Genomic DNA, 19,809 nt, shown 5'->3' on the forward strand with positions numbered 1-19,809 from the left:
ATTTTCTTTTTCGTTTTAGTTTTTAATTATTGATGTTATCATCTTAAAAAGACTGTTAATTGCAATGTCGTCACGAGCAATCAGTGGCGGATGCGAGTAGGGCCAAGATGGATAAGTGTTAATCCTAAAATCTGAATTTCTTTCGATTTATTATTTAGTTTATTGATTATGTCAATTTTAAGATTTTATTTACCTCAAACAAAAATTTTATGTAATAAATATATATGTATCCACTCATAAAATAAAAATTTTATTTTCCCCTAGTCATAAAAATTCGGATACCTCAAGACTACCAATAAGATAATAACTTGAGTGGTTTACGAAAATAAAAGGAGACTCTGTGAACCACACCATTAGCCATGGCTTTTATGCTGGGCTAATCTCAGCATGACTTCAATGTCTATATAACTTGTACCACTGAGAAATACCTAGAAATAAAAGTTTAATTAAAATTGTGAGTTATTCAAATCAAGTATTAAAAATATTTAATTAAATAATCTGAATTATTCAAAACTCGACTTGAGGTTGGTGTTTATTTGCATTTAAATCCATGTAACATTTTAGTAAGGGACAGACAAAATTTTATATCATAAGTATGAATTTATATAATTATATTAAAAAGCTAGAGATGCATAATTATAAAATTTTAAGAAAATAAATTTAAATATAAAATAAAATGTAAATTATACAAAAGTTTAAAATTTACAAGAGTATAACCAAACACCAGTCACCCCTTGGACCATTCCTATTTTCATGGAAATTATGTAAATTATAAAAGATATGGGATTGAAGATAACATATGTGTGAATTGTGAATATGGAAGTGGGGCATTACATCAGTCCGAGTCAGAACAGTGGAGATGTAGTTGAGATTAGTGGTTTGGGTGGGTGCTGGGTCAACCTCAACCATCAAGTTTCTGGTCAGTATCTGTCTCAAATCCCCAAAGAAAACGGCAAAGTGTCCTTTCATTTTGATTCCCTTTTTCGAAAATGGCTACAACCTACGTTGTCTTTATGCAACTGTCCAGAATAGACGCATGGCGAATTTTCTGGCTGCATAATCCCAGGCAGCATACTCGGCAATCACTTGTCATTTGATGTGATATAAGTGGTAAAAAAAGATGTTATTTTTATTCGAAGTTTTAAGTTTGAATAATTATTTTTACAGAATATATATTAATTGTAAATTGTTAAGTAAAAATATTTTATATTATTAAAAAATAAAAAAAATGCACGTAAACTGATGATAAATGGGCCAGCATAAAACCCAAATTTGTGGAAAACTGTAGTGGGCCAATAACGTGTGTGTGAAGATATATGGGCCTACAAAGTAGATAAGTTGGCAAATTCGTTCCTTCATTTTCCAACTATAGAATCGATTTGGAAATATATATAATGAAAATAGTGCTTAAGATTTTTTTAATAAAAATTAAAATAATATTTTATATAATAACAATAATGAAGGCTAAAATAATTTTACTCGCATATTATAATTTGAACGACCTACGATGAGATATATGAATGAGTTACTGTTTATTATAATATCAATTATTAAAAATTATATAATTTTTTTTGAAACAATTATATAGGAGAGATGAAAATATATAAACACGTAATACATGAATGGCTTCCACGTGGTTGAAGCACCGAAATCCAATAACATGCACGTGAACCAACCATGCAATTCAGTTTCTTGTTTCTGGTTACAAGCACAATATTAATGCAAATTCTGGAAGCGTAATGTCCCTCTAGAAAACAAAAAAATAAGTATTGGAACATATTATAGTTTGAAAACGATTAAAGATAATGTTATTTTTTTTAGAGATTTTAAGTTTGAATAGTTGTATCTATAAAGCATATACGTGTTATTAATGACTAATATTTTTTGAAAAAATATTACCTTATAATCGTCATAGGTTATTAAAATACAATTCTTTTTTATAATATTCTAAATGTGTAACTAAAATATTATCAACACTTAAAAGCATCACAATTCTCTCCTTTCTGAAAAATAAAAAATTGTCCCCCTTCATTTCTATACTAGTATTCTGAGACACATTTTAAAAAAAGTATTTTTGAGACACGCGTGTGAAAAATATTTATTTTTATAATAAAATTTTAAATTTGTTAAAAAAATTATTTTCAATTAAATAGTTTTTAAATAAACTTCTAATTTTTTAAAATAATCATATTGTAAAAAAAATCTTTATTTTCCAAAAGTTTATTAAAACTAGTTATATTATTGAAAGTTTAATTTAAGTTTTTATAATTTAAAGATTTAATTATTTTTAATTTATTAGAACAAATAAAATTAAACTATCATAATCTTATGAATCAATATATTTTTTATTTTTGTCAATTAAATTTATATCATTAAATCAAGTGATATTAGATTTAAGTAAACACTTTAAATATATATTAAAAATATATATTTATGTAAAAAATTACATTTGAAAAAAACTAAGTCAAATGATTATTGATGGAGTGATAAAAATTATTAGTTATGCATTCAAATTTCAAGTAAATATTTTTATTTGTTTATATAAATATTTATAAAATCGTAGCAAGATCAAAGTACCTTTACAATAATACTGAATACAATTTAAATTGGAATATATTTATAATTTTTAGTTAAATTGATTTATGGCATTAAATTTAATTAAAATTTTATTAAATAATATAAATATTTTTAAATTAATTATAATTTTTAAATTTTTGAATAAAAATAATTATATTTAAAATTCTAAGATTCACTAACTTCAGGATGTCAGCTAAATTAAATCAAAATTGTTTTTTTCTTTAAAAAATATTAATACCTTGTCAGTTAGATTCTATTATAAAACAAAGGTAGCTCAAGGCACATGTCTCAATAATTTGATTCTTATTTCACCATATAATTTATTATTATCACTTAATATCTGAGTAGGGGAGTAGGGAGGAATACAAGAGGAATATGCTCTGCTTCAACACTCTTTGGTGATACAGCATGCACGAATCATACTTACTTTGTTTATATCCCCTCCATTGTTATTAAAATTGAGGTTTTAAAATACAATACAAGATTTAAAAATTATTATGGATGATATTGCATGTGAATACCATGTACATTGCTTGCTTCCATCACCCCCTTTCCACTTTAGTTGCATTTCAATCGAGACGGACTTAAAATTTTATGTTATAAGGTAAATTTATAACATTTTAAGATAAGATAAATTTATAAAATTTAGATGACGAAAATATATTTTCAATAAAAATATAAAGAAAATATATAAAATATATAAAAAGTATAATTTTTTAGGGAAGATGATCGTTCGTGCCTTAGTCCATCCCTAACTTCAATGTTAAAAGGACAAAACATGACAATAAAAATAACATTTCATTGTTTTAAAATTTATAGTTATTATTTAATGGATATAATTCAATTATACAATTTTTTTTTAGTTTTACACAGATTTATAACTGTTGAATGAGTGAAAATAAACGATTGAGATTAATCGTAGGAAATGAGAAGATATTCAACGGAAAATAAAATAAAGAGTTAATCACAGTCGTTTATTTTCACTCATCTAATAATCTTAAATGTATTATCAATAAAAATAATAATTTCATAACTAATATTTAGATAATCTTATATATTTTTAAAATAAAATTTAAGAATTAGAAAATAAAATAATAAAACACTTAACATCATATTAATATTATTTGTAGAATTATTTTCTTTCATTACCAGTATTTCAATTTTAACTATATATATTTTATTTTACATTTAACACTTATTCGTTAATAATTAAAATGAGAAAAGAAATTAAATCTTTATATTCACATCTTAAAATCGAATATACAATTTGCCAAAAAAATAATTATTTGCGCAAACATACGTCATGCTCTTCAACAAAACAAAATGGAAAAATGGAAGGCAATCTCTGGCTCATTTCGTCTTTTTCGGAGTATTTAAAAGATGAGTCAAATAATAAAACGCGAAAGATTTGTTTTATTATTTAAAGCGAACTCAGGTTTTATAGAGTAGGGTTGCCACGTCATCATCAATCACTCGGTGCATATGTGCGTTCAAGTCGTCATCCATCAGCCAGGGAAGTGGACTGATGTTAAATTCCAACAAATTAATTTGTTAAATTAGCTCAGTTTTTTAGATAAGATATAGCCGGTAACATAATAAATTAATTAAAACAAATTAAGTCAATAATTAAATTCCTAATTTTGTGGTTTAAAATGAGAACAACAATTTGGCTTTGATTTCTACCCAAACAGCCAAAAGTAGTTCATACAGAAGTCGGTTTCACCCGTATCGCACTTTAATATACATTTTCTCCTATTAAAAAATTGAGTAAATTATCGAAATGGTCATTTTATTTCATAAGTATTTATTTTTAGTCATTAAATTGAAAAATAATAATATTTTGATCTAAATAATATTACGTTTTTCTCCTATTAAACGGGCTTTTTCATACTTTTATCATCATGTCAACAAATAAAACAATAAAATATTATTATTTAAGATTCAAACATAAAACTAATGAATTTACGTATAAACTATTTATTGTATAATTCTAATTTTTTAAAAAATATATTTTTATTTAAAATACTTGTGTTCATTAATGTTATCATAAAATCTTATACATAAGAAAAGAATAACAAAAAAATCAACAACATTCGACAAATAAAAGATAACGAGCAATAATTCAAACTTAATTTGAAAAATTTATTGAATGATTTCAGTAGCAAAAGGTATGGACGAATGCAAAATTTTGTACTAGGGGGCGGACTTCTAAAATTTTAGGAGATAACGAATTTATAAAATTTCAAAGACGAAAATAAATTTTCGATAGAAATTATATAAAAAATCTAAAATATATGATATTTTTAAATTTTCAGGGGGCGATTTTCCTCGCCCGTCCCCTTCAGTTCATCCCTACTAAAAGAGAGTGTTATTCTCCTTAGAAAATCTGGGTTCAAACAATTACATATGCAAATTGTGTTTGCATCATCAATAACTTAAAAGAGTTCTTAAAAATATACAATTTTATAATTACCACGTATTATTATAAACTTAATCTAAAATGTTCAATTAATATTAATATAATTTTTGTCATGTTTTTTTCTTTTCACTTGTAATAAATTATGAAAATAAGGATTAAAAAAGCCAACAAAGATTGCTAGGCAGGCGTTTAATATTTTTGCATAGGGTGGGTTAAAGGTGACATTTACAAAACCCTAAATCTTATAATTTTGAAATATAGCTAACCTAAGTATTTGAATAAATATGGCAGCACTATTTAGGAACGGAATGAAGCAAGTTAGGGTTTAGGTATAGGCTACCACGTACGAAAGTGAATCACATGTCTCTAAACCTAACTCTTAGATCAAGAGAGAATAAAAAGCACAATATGTGTGGAGATTAGATAAGCAATCTACGTATTGAAGAAACAAACTTGACAACTTCAACTCAAAGATATTTCAGTAGCTTTATTTCGATTGTTAAAGTTTTCTGTAAAGTTATACGAACATTAATAAATAAAGAAAACTCAAGTGCTTCTTAAATGAGATTTCTTTCATGGCTTTATTTTTAATGTTTAATATTATAAATGATACTACCTCCATCTCATTAAATTTGTCGCAATTAATTCTTTTAATATGTTTATTTTAATATTTTAAACAATTAAATTTTATAATATAGATATTTAAAAGCTACATGATTGAAATATTTTATTTTTTTATAATTTTATCAATAATAAATTTTAAATAATATTAACTTGATTTTCCTCATCAATGACCTCTCGAAGATGTCATTACATGTATAGGACTGATTTACTATTAAGAAACTACATGTCAATCATGGTGGTATGTTTGCCATCACCCATGGTAACAGGTTGATACTCTTTCACTTCTATTGGATGGTTTGAGAACTCATATACAAGACCACATGGTTTTAATTGTTCTTTTAACCCTTTCATTTTTCGGAAAGTCTTTCTCTGCAGCACATTGACAACATTTCTACTATATATCAATATTCTCTGACAGTAAGAAATTATTTATGTGATCTGAGATTACGAGTAGATCATCAACAATTTCATAAAAAACTTGGATTTTAATATTCAAAATTGACTTCTCAATCCTTCATAAATCATAATCTTTTTACTACAGCTCCCATAGAGATTACGCTCCGAAGATAAGATTTATTGACAGACAATGTTGAGGATTGAGGTTCTCTTATGATCACATTTATTCCTTTTCGTATTGATATGAGTGTATACTTCGATTAAGATCATTTTTGGAGAATTTGTTTTGACTGATTTTCTTTTTATTCGATGTGTGTTTCACATTCACCACATCAATTGTTTTTTTTTTTTGAATTATATCACACCAATTGTTGATGAGAACTAATAAGGATTATATTAGTTGTGGGTCGTTTACCTCTTCTGGTTTAGACAAAGAGTCGAGAAGGATAGTAAAAAAACTGCTTGGGCCGAAGAATTCCCTTTTCTTCAGGTACCTAATTCTTATATATTGATCCATACCACGTTGTGGTATTAAAACTAAGGGGTTGTTTTGGTTGGTCAGGAACCTCATTCCTGGTAATGTTTTATTATCAATAGTGAATTTTTTTGGGTATATTGACGGGAATGTCATTACTTCTCTTTCCTTAGGTATTGTTGGATTACTGGCATTTTAGACTAAAATGCCCTTAATTTTTTTTTCCAAAATATCATTCTTATGTCATTGAATAATAAAAACTCTACGAAGGTTAAATTACAAATTTATCCTTAAACTATTTTAGATTTACAAAAAAAAGTCTATAATTAAAATTTTATATGAAGTTCAGGGATTAAAATAAAATTTTACCCTTTCATTAAACCTTTTTATATTTTCAATTTTATAAAAAAAGTATATAAATTTAATGAATTTAAATTTTTTAAATAAAATATATAAATATTTTCCAACTTGTTAAAAAAACAAATATATAATAAGTATAATTTGGTCAAATATACATTCCAATAATCTTTTATTCCTTTAAACAAACATGGTAATCTTACATTCCTGTTAAACCAACCAAACACAAAATACAACATTCTCAATAATCCTATTCTTTGGTAATCTTACATTTCCACTGATAATCTTACATTCCCACTGGTATTCTTACATTCTGTGAACCAAACGCACCCTAAGATTATAATTATTGTTTATAGGCAGAAATGAGAGATAAATTCGACCTCCAGTCAATTAATATGAGTATTATATATTATTTATATAAAACAACTTATATAGTTTATATATAATATCAAAAATAGTTTTTTTAGAATGCTATATATAGAACTTTATTATATATTTTATAAATAATATCTTTGTTATATAGTTTATTTATAAAGAATGAAAAGAAGGGATTTCGCTTGTCAAATAATTTAGGTGGATTTTTTAAAGAAATACAAGTGTTTGAAAATTAATTTGGGATCTATGTCATTTGCTAATGTATATGTAAAACTAATGATGAGTTTTATAAAATATAATAAATAATTAAATTTGTCATAAGGATATGACGAGTTATATACAATTTTCTTTTAGTCTATATGATGAATTTTATTTTTTAATACATTTTATAAATTTTATCATTCTCTTATGACAGATTTAAGTGTATAGTAATAAATGATCTAAATTCTATATTAAATTTTCAATTAATGTATTCTTCAAATTCTTCCCATAATATTTTCAAATTTTATTGGAAAAAGAAGGCCATCGAGAATCCACATGGAAATGGTAGAAGAGCCGGGAAAAGAGGTTCATCGTCCTTGTGCCCTATCCACCTTTATCCAGAGGAACAAACAATACATTTGGTTCATCTATTTTTTGTAATATTTTAATCATTTAATTTCCTAGAAAAGTGCCGAAGAAAATATGAAAAGTGGACACGCAGATAAAGTTGAACACAAAGGTTGGCGCCCATAACTTTACAGTTTGGTCCACTACTGACCCTTTTCTTTTCATTTTCTTACCTGACTGCTTCTGTTATCTGCCATGAAATATTAATATTATTATTTTTACTTTAACTTAGCAAAAATAAAATAAAATCAAATAAATAATCGTTTGCCCTCTGCATTTGGTTAATCCTTCAAAGGACTTTTGATTCAGAGCCATATCAAATAATAATTCGATTTTACTAATGTTTATTGGGTTAAGTCCAAAAAATTAAGTAAAATTATTCTATACCATATTAGTAGAGCTTATTACATTAAATTATATATATATTTAAAAATATTACTTTCATTATTAATAGAGTTTTTTTTTCTTTTTACAAATTCTAAATTTAATCCTAATCCTAATCCTATTTATAGAGGAGAAAAATGAAGAAGAGTGCTTCTGATGGGCGTAGAATATATAATCTACAGAAATATAAAAAATCAAATATGAATAACTTGATCAATCGATCAAATTTATTTACTCTATAAATATAGTTAAAAAAGCTCTTAGGATTGAATAAATACATAAATCTAAATACAATTTGTTACCATTGTATCTAATAATGAGTTTTAAAACGATGGTACCAGTCGTATCCTCATTACCGAATATTAAAACGAAACCAGTCTCGAATAAATATATTTAATCAGTTTGCTAGGTTACTTACTTTTATTCTTTTATATATTTTTAATTTATATATTTTAAACTTATTAGGAACGCTTTCAATTTTTTTTCTTATAAAGTCTCATTCATCTCCCTTTAAATAAATTTAAATTTAAATTTAAATTTTGTCAAAAAATCAGCCCCACTTTCACCGGTCACCGTTAGGGGTGAGCAACGAAATCGAGAAAATCGAAAAATCGACACGAATCGAGTAAAACGGTTCGGTTCGGTTCGGTTTGGCTTTAAACGGTTCAGTTTTCGGTTCGGTTTAAAAGCTTCATTTTTTTGATTCGATTCGGTTCGGGTTTTCCATATGGAACCCATTTGTTCCATATTGAACCGAATAGGTAATTTTTGTAAAAAAAAACTATAGTTTCAAGTGATTTTTTCATTGAAAAACCGAAAAACCGAACCGAACCGAAAAACTCGAACCGTTAAAAAACCCAAACCGAACCGAAAAAACCGATTTCGATTTTTTCGGTTTTTTAACTATTCAGTTTCGGTTTCGGTTTAAATATTAAAAAACCGTTTATTTCGATTCGATTCAATTTTTAATAAAAAACTAAACCGAACCGAATCGAATACACCCCTAGTCACCGCCATTGCCACCACATGACCACCTCAGCACAATGAAAAGCGAAGCCAAACAAAAACCCAATTCTTTCTTTTTATTTTCTTTTTTTTTTAAAATTTGTTATTCGATCAAATCAATAGAAAATAACAAAAACAAATCACGATCTAACGTTTTCTTTATCAAGACAATATAGGGGGGCCTCCTTTCCATGATCATCAAAATATGCTGATTTTTATATATAAAACATATTTTAATTTATATAATCAACAACCTACAAATTAGGAGCCTTAATAATAATTTTTAATTTAGTTATTAAACCCTTGAAATATACTTTTTAATCACTTCACTGTTAAATAACAAACAATATAATGACATTTCAAAATGATACCATTTTAGTTCCATATAAAAAATTAAATTTAAACCAAAACGATGTGATATTTTATTTTATTTATTTTCTCTTCCTCTATTAAACTTATTCATATTTTTATCATCGCATCGTTCGTTATTTCGATCGTCGACAAATCATTATCCGCTATGATTGTTGGGTCTCAATGTTTTCACCAAACTTTGTTTCACACTATTGGAAACAACTGTGGTGTCCATTTAACATAAAATACCATAAAAGTTCATAAACCTAACATTGAACTTAATCTATAAATGAAAGAATCTGTGTATTTTTGGTGTGTTATCTTTTCCTTCAGAGCTCTCAACTAATCTTAAACTCTAATAATTATGGAATAATCAATGTCATAATAAAATATTAATAAAAATAAGTCATGTCATTACACCTTTTATGATATTATGGTAGAGTGATCAAATCGAGACAATTCAAAAATTAAATAATTAAATTGAAAATTATTAGATTTCATTGATCAAAATAGGAGTGAGAGTAAGTTGAATGGTAAAATTTGTAATTTACCCTTAACTAAAACAGATCCTTCATTTTTGTAGACTTACTCCACGTAGGTTCTCACACGGCAAGTGCTAAGAAAGGTTAAAAGAAAAAAGAAACAGGGCATTTTTAAGATTTCTCCACAACGAAAAGAGAGACGAAACCAAAGAGAAACTGAGAGACACTAAACATCTCTCTCTCTTCATATATTATATATGTAGCATAGACACATTTCATAGGTTTCTTCCAGCGTTTTTGTCTTTCTTTTCTATACATTCTATATGGTTTATTGGGTTTAGCCTGCTCAGCATCTTATTCAGTTCAATGATATAATTCATTTGGATTGCGGAATGATGGCGTAGGAGTGGTACTCCTTTAATATATCTGAAAACAAAGGATTGGCTTTTTTTTGGGAAAAAAAAAGAGAGCTTTTGAAGAGAGCCCAGGCATCATCTTCTGGTTGATAAAAGGACAAAAACGCAGGTTCAGTTTTGTTTAGAAACTCGTTTTTTTTGGTATTTTAGTTTCAGATTTTGGTTTTCATTCAATTTTCATTTTTATTGTTGGTCCCCTTTATTTGACTCCATCGCCTCTCTCCACCAGATATCATAGAGAGAGATGAGACGGGGAGAGTGGAAATAAAAGGAATCGTTTCCTTTTTTTTTCGTTTCAGTCTTCGTTTTTCGTGTTGTTAAAATCTATTTTGTTTTCATGCGTGGGTCTGCAGATTCCGTCTCTAAATAACCCTTTTTTCTCTGTGTTGTTCTTTTGCTCTTTCCATTGCTTCAGATGGTGAGATGCTCTTCTTCACACGATTTGATCTCTCTTCTTACTTGATTCATCGACATCATCGACAAAGCCACCGACTCAGCTTGATTCTCACGTCTCTCCTTCACGAACAACCCAGCTTTCCAAACAATGGGCTTCACTCCTTTTCTCAATAGCATTACAGCTTATTCTTCTTCATTATCCGCCGGACAACTACATTTCTTCCTTCTGGGGACAAACCAAGGTTTGCCCATATTGGAACTATCCTCCATTTGCATCAATCTGACACTTCTCATAGTTTTCCTTTTCCTAATATCTGCAAGGCAAATACTTGTCTTTATCCATCAAACTCGATTTCTTAAGGAGGATTATGTTGGGAATTCAAGCCCAACCAGGAGAAGCATTAGTGTTGATGGTGAAGTTCGGGGCGCTATAGTCGGTACTGGGTTTAAATTCTCTGTATTTTGTTGTTTCTATGTACTGCTTGTGCAAGTTGTGGTGCTAGGATTCGATGGATTTGGTTTAATAAGGGAGGCTGTTGATGGGAAAGTTGTGGATTGGTCTGTTATTTCCTTGTCTGCTGCTCAAGGTTTAGCTTGGTCTGTGTTGAGTTTTTCAGCTATCCATTGTAAGTTTAAGGGGTTGGAGAAATTCCCCTTGTTGTTGAGGGTATGGTGGGTTATTTCTTTTGTGATTTGCCTGTGTAATCTGTACGTTGATGGGAGATCATTCTTAGTGGATGGTTCGAACCACTTGACTTCACATGTACTGGCCAATTTTGCTGTGACCCCAGCTCTTGCATTTCTTTGCTTTGTAGGAATTAGGGGTGCAACCGGTATAGAAGTGTATAGAAATCCTGATCTTCAGGAGCCTTTGCTTGAAGAAGAGGCAGGCTGTCTTAAGGTAACTCCTTATAGTGATGCTGGACTCTTTAGTTTGGCTATACTTTCTTGGCTTAATCCACTTCTTTCAATTGGTGCAAAGAGACCGCTTGAGCTTAAGGACATTCCCCTTCTTGCACTAAAAGATCGAGCCAAGACTAATTATAAGGTTTTGAATTCGAATTGGGAAAAACTGAAGGCTGAAAACCAGTCAAAGCAACCTTCTTTGGCTTGGGCAATTTTGAAGTCATTCTGGAAGGAAGCAGCTGGTAATGCTGTATTTGCTTTGCTGAACACTATTGTTTCCTATGTGGGCCCATACATGATAAGTTACTTTGTTGATTACCTAGGAGGGAAGGAGACTTTCCCTCATGAAGGTTATGTACTTGCTGGAATATTTTTTGTATCCAAGCTCATAGAGACACTGACGACCAGGCAGTGGTATCTCGGGGTTGACATTTTGGGTATGCATGTTAGATCAGCTCTAACGGCAATGGTCTATCAAAAGGGGTTGAAGCTCTCAAGCTTAGCTAAACAAAGTCATACCAGTGGAGAAATTGTTAATTACATGGCAGTTGATGTTCAAAGAGTGGGGGATTATTCTTGGTATCTCCATGACATTTGGATGCTTCCTTTGCAAATAATTCTTGCTCTTGCGATATTATATAAAAATGTAGGTATTGCTTCCATTGCCACACTGGTTGCAACCGTTGTATCCATAATTGTTACTGTTCCTTTGGCAAAGGTCCAAGAAGATTATCAAGACAAGTTAATGACTGCCAAGGATGAAAGAATGAGGAAGACTTCCGAGTGTCTAAGGAACATGAGGATTCTGAAATTACAAGCCTGGGAGGAGAGGTACCGTGTTAAATTGGAGGAGATGCGGGATGTAGAATTCAGGTGGCTACGAAAAGCTCTCTATTCACAGGCCTTTATTACGTTCATTTTCTGGAGCTCCCCAATATTTGTTGCAGCTGTTACATTTGGCACATCTATATTGTTGGGAGGTCAACTCACAGCAGGCAGTGTTCTTTCCGCACTTGCCACTTTCAGAATCCTTCAAGAGCCACTTAGGAATTTTCCAGACCTGGTGTCTATGATGGCTCAGACAAAGGTCTCTCTTGATAGAATATCAGGATTCCTGCAGGAAGAAGAACTGCAGGAAGACGCCACCATTGTTCTGCCTCGAGGAATGTCAAAGGTGGCTATAGAGATCAAGGATGGTGAGTTTTGCTGGGATCCTTCCTCTTCTTCCAGGCCCACATTATCTGGAATACAAATGAAAGTAGAAAGCGGGATGCATGTGGCAGTTTGTGGCATGGTTGGCTCTGGGAAGTCAAGCTTTCTCTCTTGCATCCTCGGGGAGATCCCTAAAATCTCTGGTGAAGTAAGTCTGGTTCATAATACTTCTAAACCATTTTCCACCTCAAATTTTATTCTTTGCTATTTTTAATTTCTCCCTCTTACAATGGGAAGGGTTTTAGATTTGCTATATTTCGATTTGATGTTCAAACAGGTTCGAGCGTGCGGTACTACTGCCTATGTCTCTCAGTCTGCTTGGATACAGTCTGGAAATATTGAAGAGAACATTCTTTTTGGTAGTCCGATGGATAAAGCTAAATACAAGAACGTTATCCATGCTTGTTCACTGAAGAAAGATTTTGAACTTTTTTCACATGGAGATCAGACCATAATTGGAGATAGGGGTATCAATCTGAGTGGTGGACAGAAGCAACGTGTGCAGCTTGCAAGGGCACTTTATCAAGATGCTGATACATATTTACTTGACGACCCCTTCAGTGCTGTTGATGCTCACACCGGCTCAGAACTATTCAAGGTATGACTCAGTCAATATACCACATATATTGCTGTTCATAACAATGTAATTTGGCTGACATGTCATTTACTTGGAACTGCAGGAATACATAATGACAGCACTAGCGAGTAAGACTGTTGTTTTTGTGACACATCAAGTTGAGTTTCTGCCCTCTGCTGATTTGATACTGGTATGGAATGTTTTTTTTAGCTGGCACTCTAGTATGCAATGTTGTATGCTTTAAGTGCACTCTTTATCATGGGATGAATGCATGGTGCTTACTAAAATTCAAGCCGTAGCACATTGTGTGCTTAAGTTTCTATATGATCTGAAGAAAATTGAAGCAAAACATTTTAGATAGTGTAACTTGTTGAGGTGTTAGTTTTTATTGTTAAAAAAATCCAAGTTTTTGATAAAGTGGATGCTGTATACATGTTTTATATATTAATTTCCTCATGTATTTTGATTGGATTTATTTCTTGAAGGTTCTAAAATGACATTGGTGGCATGTATAATTTTCTATTGTTCTGTTTTTGGCCACACAGACATGTTTATTGGTTGCAAACTCGAGTTCATGGCTTTGCTTGTGCATTGCCTTCCCTTTCATTGAGAAAATATATATTATTTTTCTGGACTAAGCCTTGTTCAAGGCCGTGCGCTCTCGTCACCTCCCAAGCCATAGAATATTATTTTTCATTGAGTTCATGTGCTCTCTTTATCCAATTCACATCCAGTTTTGGAGGTTCTAGAATATGAATGATCGAATGCTAAAGTAGCTGGGTTGAATGATTATCTGAATTAGATTGTAATGACATGCTACATGAGACACCATAGGAGGTAGCAGCACACTGTCAAAAATACTAAGGCAAAGTCAGTAATGATTCAACTATTATCTAATTAATGAATTAGATATATTTGTTTTTGACATCTGAACAGTAAAAAAGAAAGGGTGGTCTAAATAGTAGCATGTGAGATTAATTGTACCTTTACAGGGAAGCCAAGCTTAAAGCTGTTGAACATGTGTTTTTTGACTGAAAGCTCCTCGTTCCCCATTCAACTGTTTTTCATATGATGAGTTTTCTTTGGAGTAATTGTAGTTCAAGATTCGGTTGTTGCATTTTCTGGGATCCACTATAATTTTCTGCTTCCCTTTTTTTCTTAATAGATTGTTTTAGTATGGTGTTCAGAATATTTTATTCTCATGTCATCAATCATATTTCAGGTTCTTAAGGAAGGTCGCATCATACAGGCAGGAAAATATGATGAACTTTTACAAGCAGGCACGGATTTCAATGCTCTGGTCTCAGCTCACCATGAAGCAATTGAAGCAATGGATATTCCAAGTTTCTCATCAGAAGATTCAGATGAAAATTTGCTTCTCGATGGGCCAAAAATACTGAATAAGAAATGTGATTCAGCTGGAAATAATATTGACAGTTTGGTCAAGGAAGTTGAAGATGGTGCATCAGCTTCAGACCAGAAAGCAATTAAAGAGAAAAAGAAAGCAAAGAGGAGGAAAAAACAGCTTGTTCAAGAAGAGGAAAGGATAAAAGGAAGAGTCAGCATGAAGGTGTACTTATCATATATGGCAGCTGCATATAAAGGCATTTTGATACCGCTCATTGTTGTTGCACAAACATTATTTCAGTTCCTTCAAATAGCTAGTAACTGGTGGATGGCATGGGCTAATCCCCAGACTGAAGAAGACGAAGCAAAAGTCAGTTCTATGGTCCTACTTGTTGTTTATATGGCCCTTGCATTTGGGAGTTCTTGGTTTATATTTGTCAGGGCTGTTCTGGTAGCTACGTTCGGTCTAGCAGCTGCACAAAAACTGTTTCTCAATATGCTTAGAAGTGTATTTCGTGCTCCAATGTCTTTTTTTGATTCAACTCCTTCTGGGCGCATCTTGAATCGAGTAAGTTCTTTCTTTTAACTGTTAGTTGCAAAATAATCTTTTTTGTTGTTGTCCAGTTTCTTTTATTCAGATTATATGATGTTGGTCGATTGTAAAATCGCAGGTGTCTATTGATCAAAGTGTTGTGGACCTTGATATTCCTTTTAGACTTGGTGGGTTTGCTTCAACAACAATACAGCTTCTCGGGATTGTTGGCGTGATGACAGAAGTTACTTGGCAAGTTCTTCTGCTTGTTGTCCCGATGACTATTGCTTGCTTGTGGATGCAGGTAGTTGCTTCTATTTACCTAAAATTTCTGTTGTTGAGTTCGATTGCTCTCATAGATCGAGAGAAATGGAATCACCTTATTTACTAGTTTATTTCTTTTAGTCTATTCTGCTTTTCTCATTCTTCAAGTCTGATGAGTTGCTGCCTGCGGATGGAGTTACTTTCAACCTTTGTATTTGCTTTTTGCATGATTTTGCTCGTGAGTTTTCCACATGGAACTATTGATCCAAGTAAGCAAATATTTTGAATTATAATTTTATTTATCTGCTTATTTTTGTAAAAAAATCGAGTGGTCCTGAGTGATATGCACTGCAAATTTAAAGTAAAACTGATATCTCACTTACAAATTTAAAGACAAGTAAACGATTGGTGTGTTTTAGTTTTGGAAATTCTTTATTTTACCTTGTTAAAATCTTGTTCTGCAGAGTGCACAGCCAATCCTAAAATCCTAGCCCCATCATTTTTTTCATTTTCACAAGGGTCAAGGGATATGTTATACTGAAGTGATTGCTTTGCAGCGTGTCTTTTATGAGGGCCCCTAGAGTTCTTGGGTACTTTCAGTTACATTATTGTGCATTCCTTTTTCTACTATGCTTTAGGATACGGAAGACAAATTTCCCTCTGATCCTTCAAGAGGTGGAGAGCCAGATAAACTTCATTAGTACAATACTATATCAGATATATCACAAAAATGAAAAAAAAATGTTGTTAGTCATCGTAAATGTTGGTGTTAATGATTCCTGCGGCTTCTAAACAGGTATGGCTGGCCTTGCTGTGACATATGGCCTTAACTTAAATGCACGGCTATCTCGGTGGATACTTAGCTTTTGCAAGCTTGAGAATAAAATTATTTCCATAGAGAGGATTTATCAGTACAGCCAAATTCAGAGTGAAGCTCCTCCTGTTATTGAAAACTCTTGCCCTCCGTCCTCATGGCCCGAAAATGGAACAATTGAATTGGTTGATTTAAAGGTATACCATATCCAATTGTTCTTCATGACAACATGCAGTACTTTCTTTTTACTTGTAACATAAATATGTGTCCCTTTCTTCATTGGCTCTTTCCCAGTAGTACTTCATTGCATGATATTGTACAATCTCGTGTCATTTCAAGAACTCCTCTTGCTAAAAACTGAATATCGGTTTTGTCATCTTTGTATTCTCTTCTCCCTTGCTTGATGAAGTTCAATTATTTGGGAAATTTGGATTTTGTTAATGTTTTTTGTTTTCATCCCAAAAAAGGAGGGGGAGAGATTGTAGAGGACAGTGTGATCAATGGGGGATGCATGGTTTTATTTTTCCAATGATGCTGGAGAAAAAGGATTAAACATTTTCTCTTTAAATATTACAGGCACCACATGCTGACTTTTTCATTTCTTTTTATATCCTTGTTTTGAAGGTTCGATATGGTGAAAATCTTCCTGTGGTGCTTCATGGGGTATCCTGTGCCTTTCCTGGCGGCATGAAGATTGGAATTGTTGGGCGTACTGGCAGCGGTAAATCCACTTTGATCCAAGCATTGTTCCGATTGATTGAACCAGCCGGTGGAAAAATCATTATAGACAACATCGACATTTCAACAATTGGGCTCCATGACCTTCGTAGCCGTCTTAGTATCATTCCCCAGGATCCTACTTTATTTGAAGGAACTATTAGATGCAATCTTGATCCTCTTGAAGAGCATTCAGATCATGATAATTGGGAGGTATGAGTTTCACTTGCATGCTCACCAGTTTTGTTGAGTTCACAGGTTTCTTCTTTCAAGTTCTATCATTTATCTCTTTATACACATTCTCAATGTTCTTCACCTCTGAAATAATTAATAGTTCTAGTAATTTTAAATAATTTCCGAGTTTATAATTCTTTTATTGAAGATTTTGTCGTTCTTTTCACTGAGATTATCAGTTTCTAGAATAAGTTGTTACTGATAAATTATACGTTTGATCTAGTTTGAAACACTTAACGAACATCATCATTATTAGAAAAATACACTTGATTTACAAATACCACTTAGCACCAAAACAATTCTCGAACATTAATGTCTATATCATCTTTTCTCAAGTAACAATCTTGCCATGCTGAAATATGATTTGTTGAATCTTGTAATATGATCATGTTGAACGATGTGCACCGAATTAAGTACTGAAATTTTCTGTCTCAGGCACTTGAGAAGTCTCAGCTTGGAGACATGGTTCGTGAGAAAGAACACAAGCTTGATGCACTAGGTTTGTACCATCCCTCCTGGACACCATTGATGTAAGGAGAGGCAAAAGCCCTTTGAAGTTCCATGTTGTTGATTGATCATTTTTATTTGATGTAAAAATATGCAGTTTCAGAAAACGGAGATAACTGGAGCGTGGGGCAGCGACAACTTGTTTCCCTGGGCCGGGCTTTGCTCAAACAGGCAAGAATACTTGTACTAGATGAAGCGACAGCATCAGTTGACACTGCCACTGACAATCTCATACAGAAGATCATCCGGACGGAGTTCAAGAACTGCACAGTCTGTACTATTGCACATCGTATTCCAACAGTAATCGACAGTGATCTTGTTTTGGTGCTAAGTGATGGTATGTAAAACATATCTTTGAGTATTTCATCTTAAAGTTTGAGATGCTTCAGTATTATTCATCTATGTACAATGAATTGGGAACTTATTTGCAGGTCGAGTAGCAGAGTTTGATACACCGCAACGTCTCCTCGAGGATAAATCATCCATGTTTCTAAAGTTGGTAACCGAGTATTCATCAAGATCCAGTGGCATACCAGAATTTTGAAACAGATCGCCTGTCCCAAAATTCTTCAACTCGGGCATTGGAAGCTAAGGCTCTATCCAAGAGTGAACAAGGTATTGCTGCTTTTCTCTCACAGCACTTGACAAACTCGGTTACGAATAGCGACCGACAGATTTGGACATCAAGACATTAAACCAAAACCTCAGAGTAGAGGAAAAGTAATTTCGACCGACAGATTTGCACATCAAGATATTAAACCAAAACCTCAGAGTAGAGGAAAAGTAATTTCCATGTCAAGGTAGTTAACTCATTACCCCCTTGAGTGAATTTGGGGTATTCATGCACAGTTAACGCTTAGCAACTCGGCATACCTTAGTAGCGGAACGGAAAATAAGCCGGAGGAATGGTAGAGTTAATAAATAATTCACTGAAGGTAATATTTGTTCAAAGATGTGCAATAAGGTAGTGCTTAGGACAAATGTTCCACTGTAATTAGGACAAGCTGTAGAGTCGAAGTTTCTAATACTGGCAAAAATTCAGTTGTAGACTGAAGAATATAAATTTTGTTTCGTTCCTATGAATTTTGCTTTCAAATCATCTCTCTTCTCCTTCAATTATATCCAATATACTGCTGCAGCTACCCTAAGAAAGTGACATTCAACAGGCAATATACTTGGCGGATTCGATTCTTTAAAATCAATTTTTAGTATATGAAATCTTGTTAAATATATCTGCATGTAGCACACTCCATGTTTGAGTAATGCAACTAAAGATTCCATAACATGCAATTTGAATCAAATGGTACATTACTGCCAGAGACGAACACATAAAATTCAATTTTATGCAAGGGAACACCCAAAGTTTTACGAGATTTTCTAATGATCGATATTGTAATATTTCGAATTTGTTGAAGTTTGTTCACATTTTCCATGGCCTAAATTAAGAGAAAGGATCAAGTTGAACCCAGTCTCAATCCCTTGTCACCCAATTTTCAGATCTCCAACCTAATTTATTATTAGGTGATCTTAAGTAATTATATGTTCGATAATAGTCATTTAAATATTATTTAACTACAACTTTAATTTGATGTGCTCTCTTGGTTTAACAATATTGTAAAAGGATCAATTTTTTTTTGGAAATGACCGTCCAGCTCAGTTGGTAGAGCATAAGATTCTTAACCTTGAGGTCGTGGGATCGAGTTCATAATTCATAGGTCTCCCACGGAAGCTGCTCTCAACCTGGCGTTGGGGGCAGCCTACTATCCTACCTCCCCCTTACCCCATTACATATGGGAATAAGGGTAAGCTAATTTGTAAAAGGATCAAATTTAT

The 19,809-nt window shown here is 31.8% G+C and overlaps 1 protein-coding gene across 1 annotated transcript; it reads left to right on the forward strand.

Annotated features, from left to right (window-relative positions):
• The first annotated feature begins 10,305 nt into the window (after positions 1-10,305).
• Positions 10,306-18,931, forward strand: LOC120188559 (ABC transporter C family member 5-like). Its single transcript, XM_039191949.1, is given in 11 exon segments — positions 10,306-10,579; positions 10,886-13,132; positions 13,262-13,582; positions 13,665-13,751; positions 14,784-15,476; positions 15,580-15,973; positions 16,501-16,715; positions 17,143-17,448; positions 17,905-17,968; positions 18,074-18,313; positions 18,408-18,931. Coding segments are annotated over 10 exon segments (4,551 nt in total). The 5' UTR covers positions 10,306-10,579; positions 10,886-11,014; the 3' UTR covers positions 18,521-18,931.
• The last annotated feature ends 878 nt before the right edge of the window (positions 18,932-19,809 follow it).

The sequence above is a fragment of the Hibiscus syriacus genome, unplaced genomic scaffold (assembly GCF_006381635.1).
Source record: "Hibiscus syriacus cultivar Baekdansim isolate YM2019G1 unplaced genomic scaffold, ASM638163v2 tig00116951_pilon, whole genome shotgun sequence".
NCBI lineage: Eukaryota > Viridiplantae > Streptophyta > Magnoliopsida > Malvales > Malvaceae > Hibiscus > Hibiscus syriacus.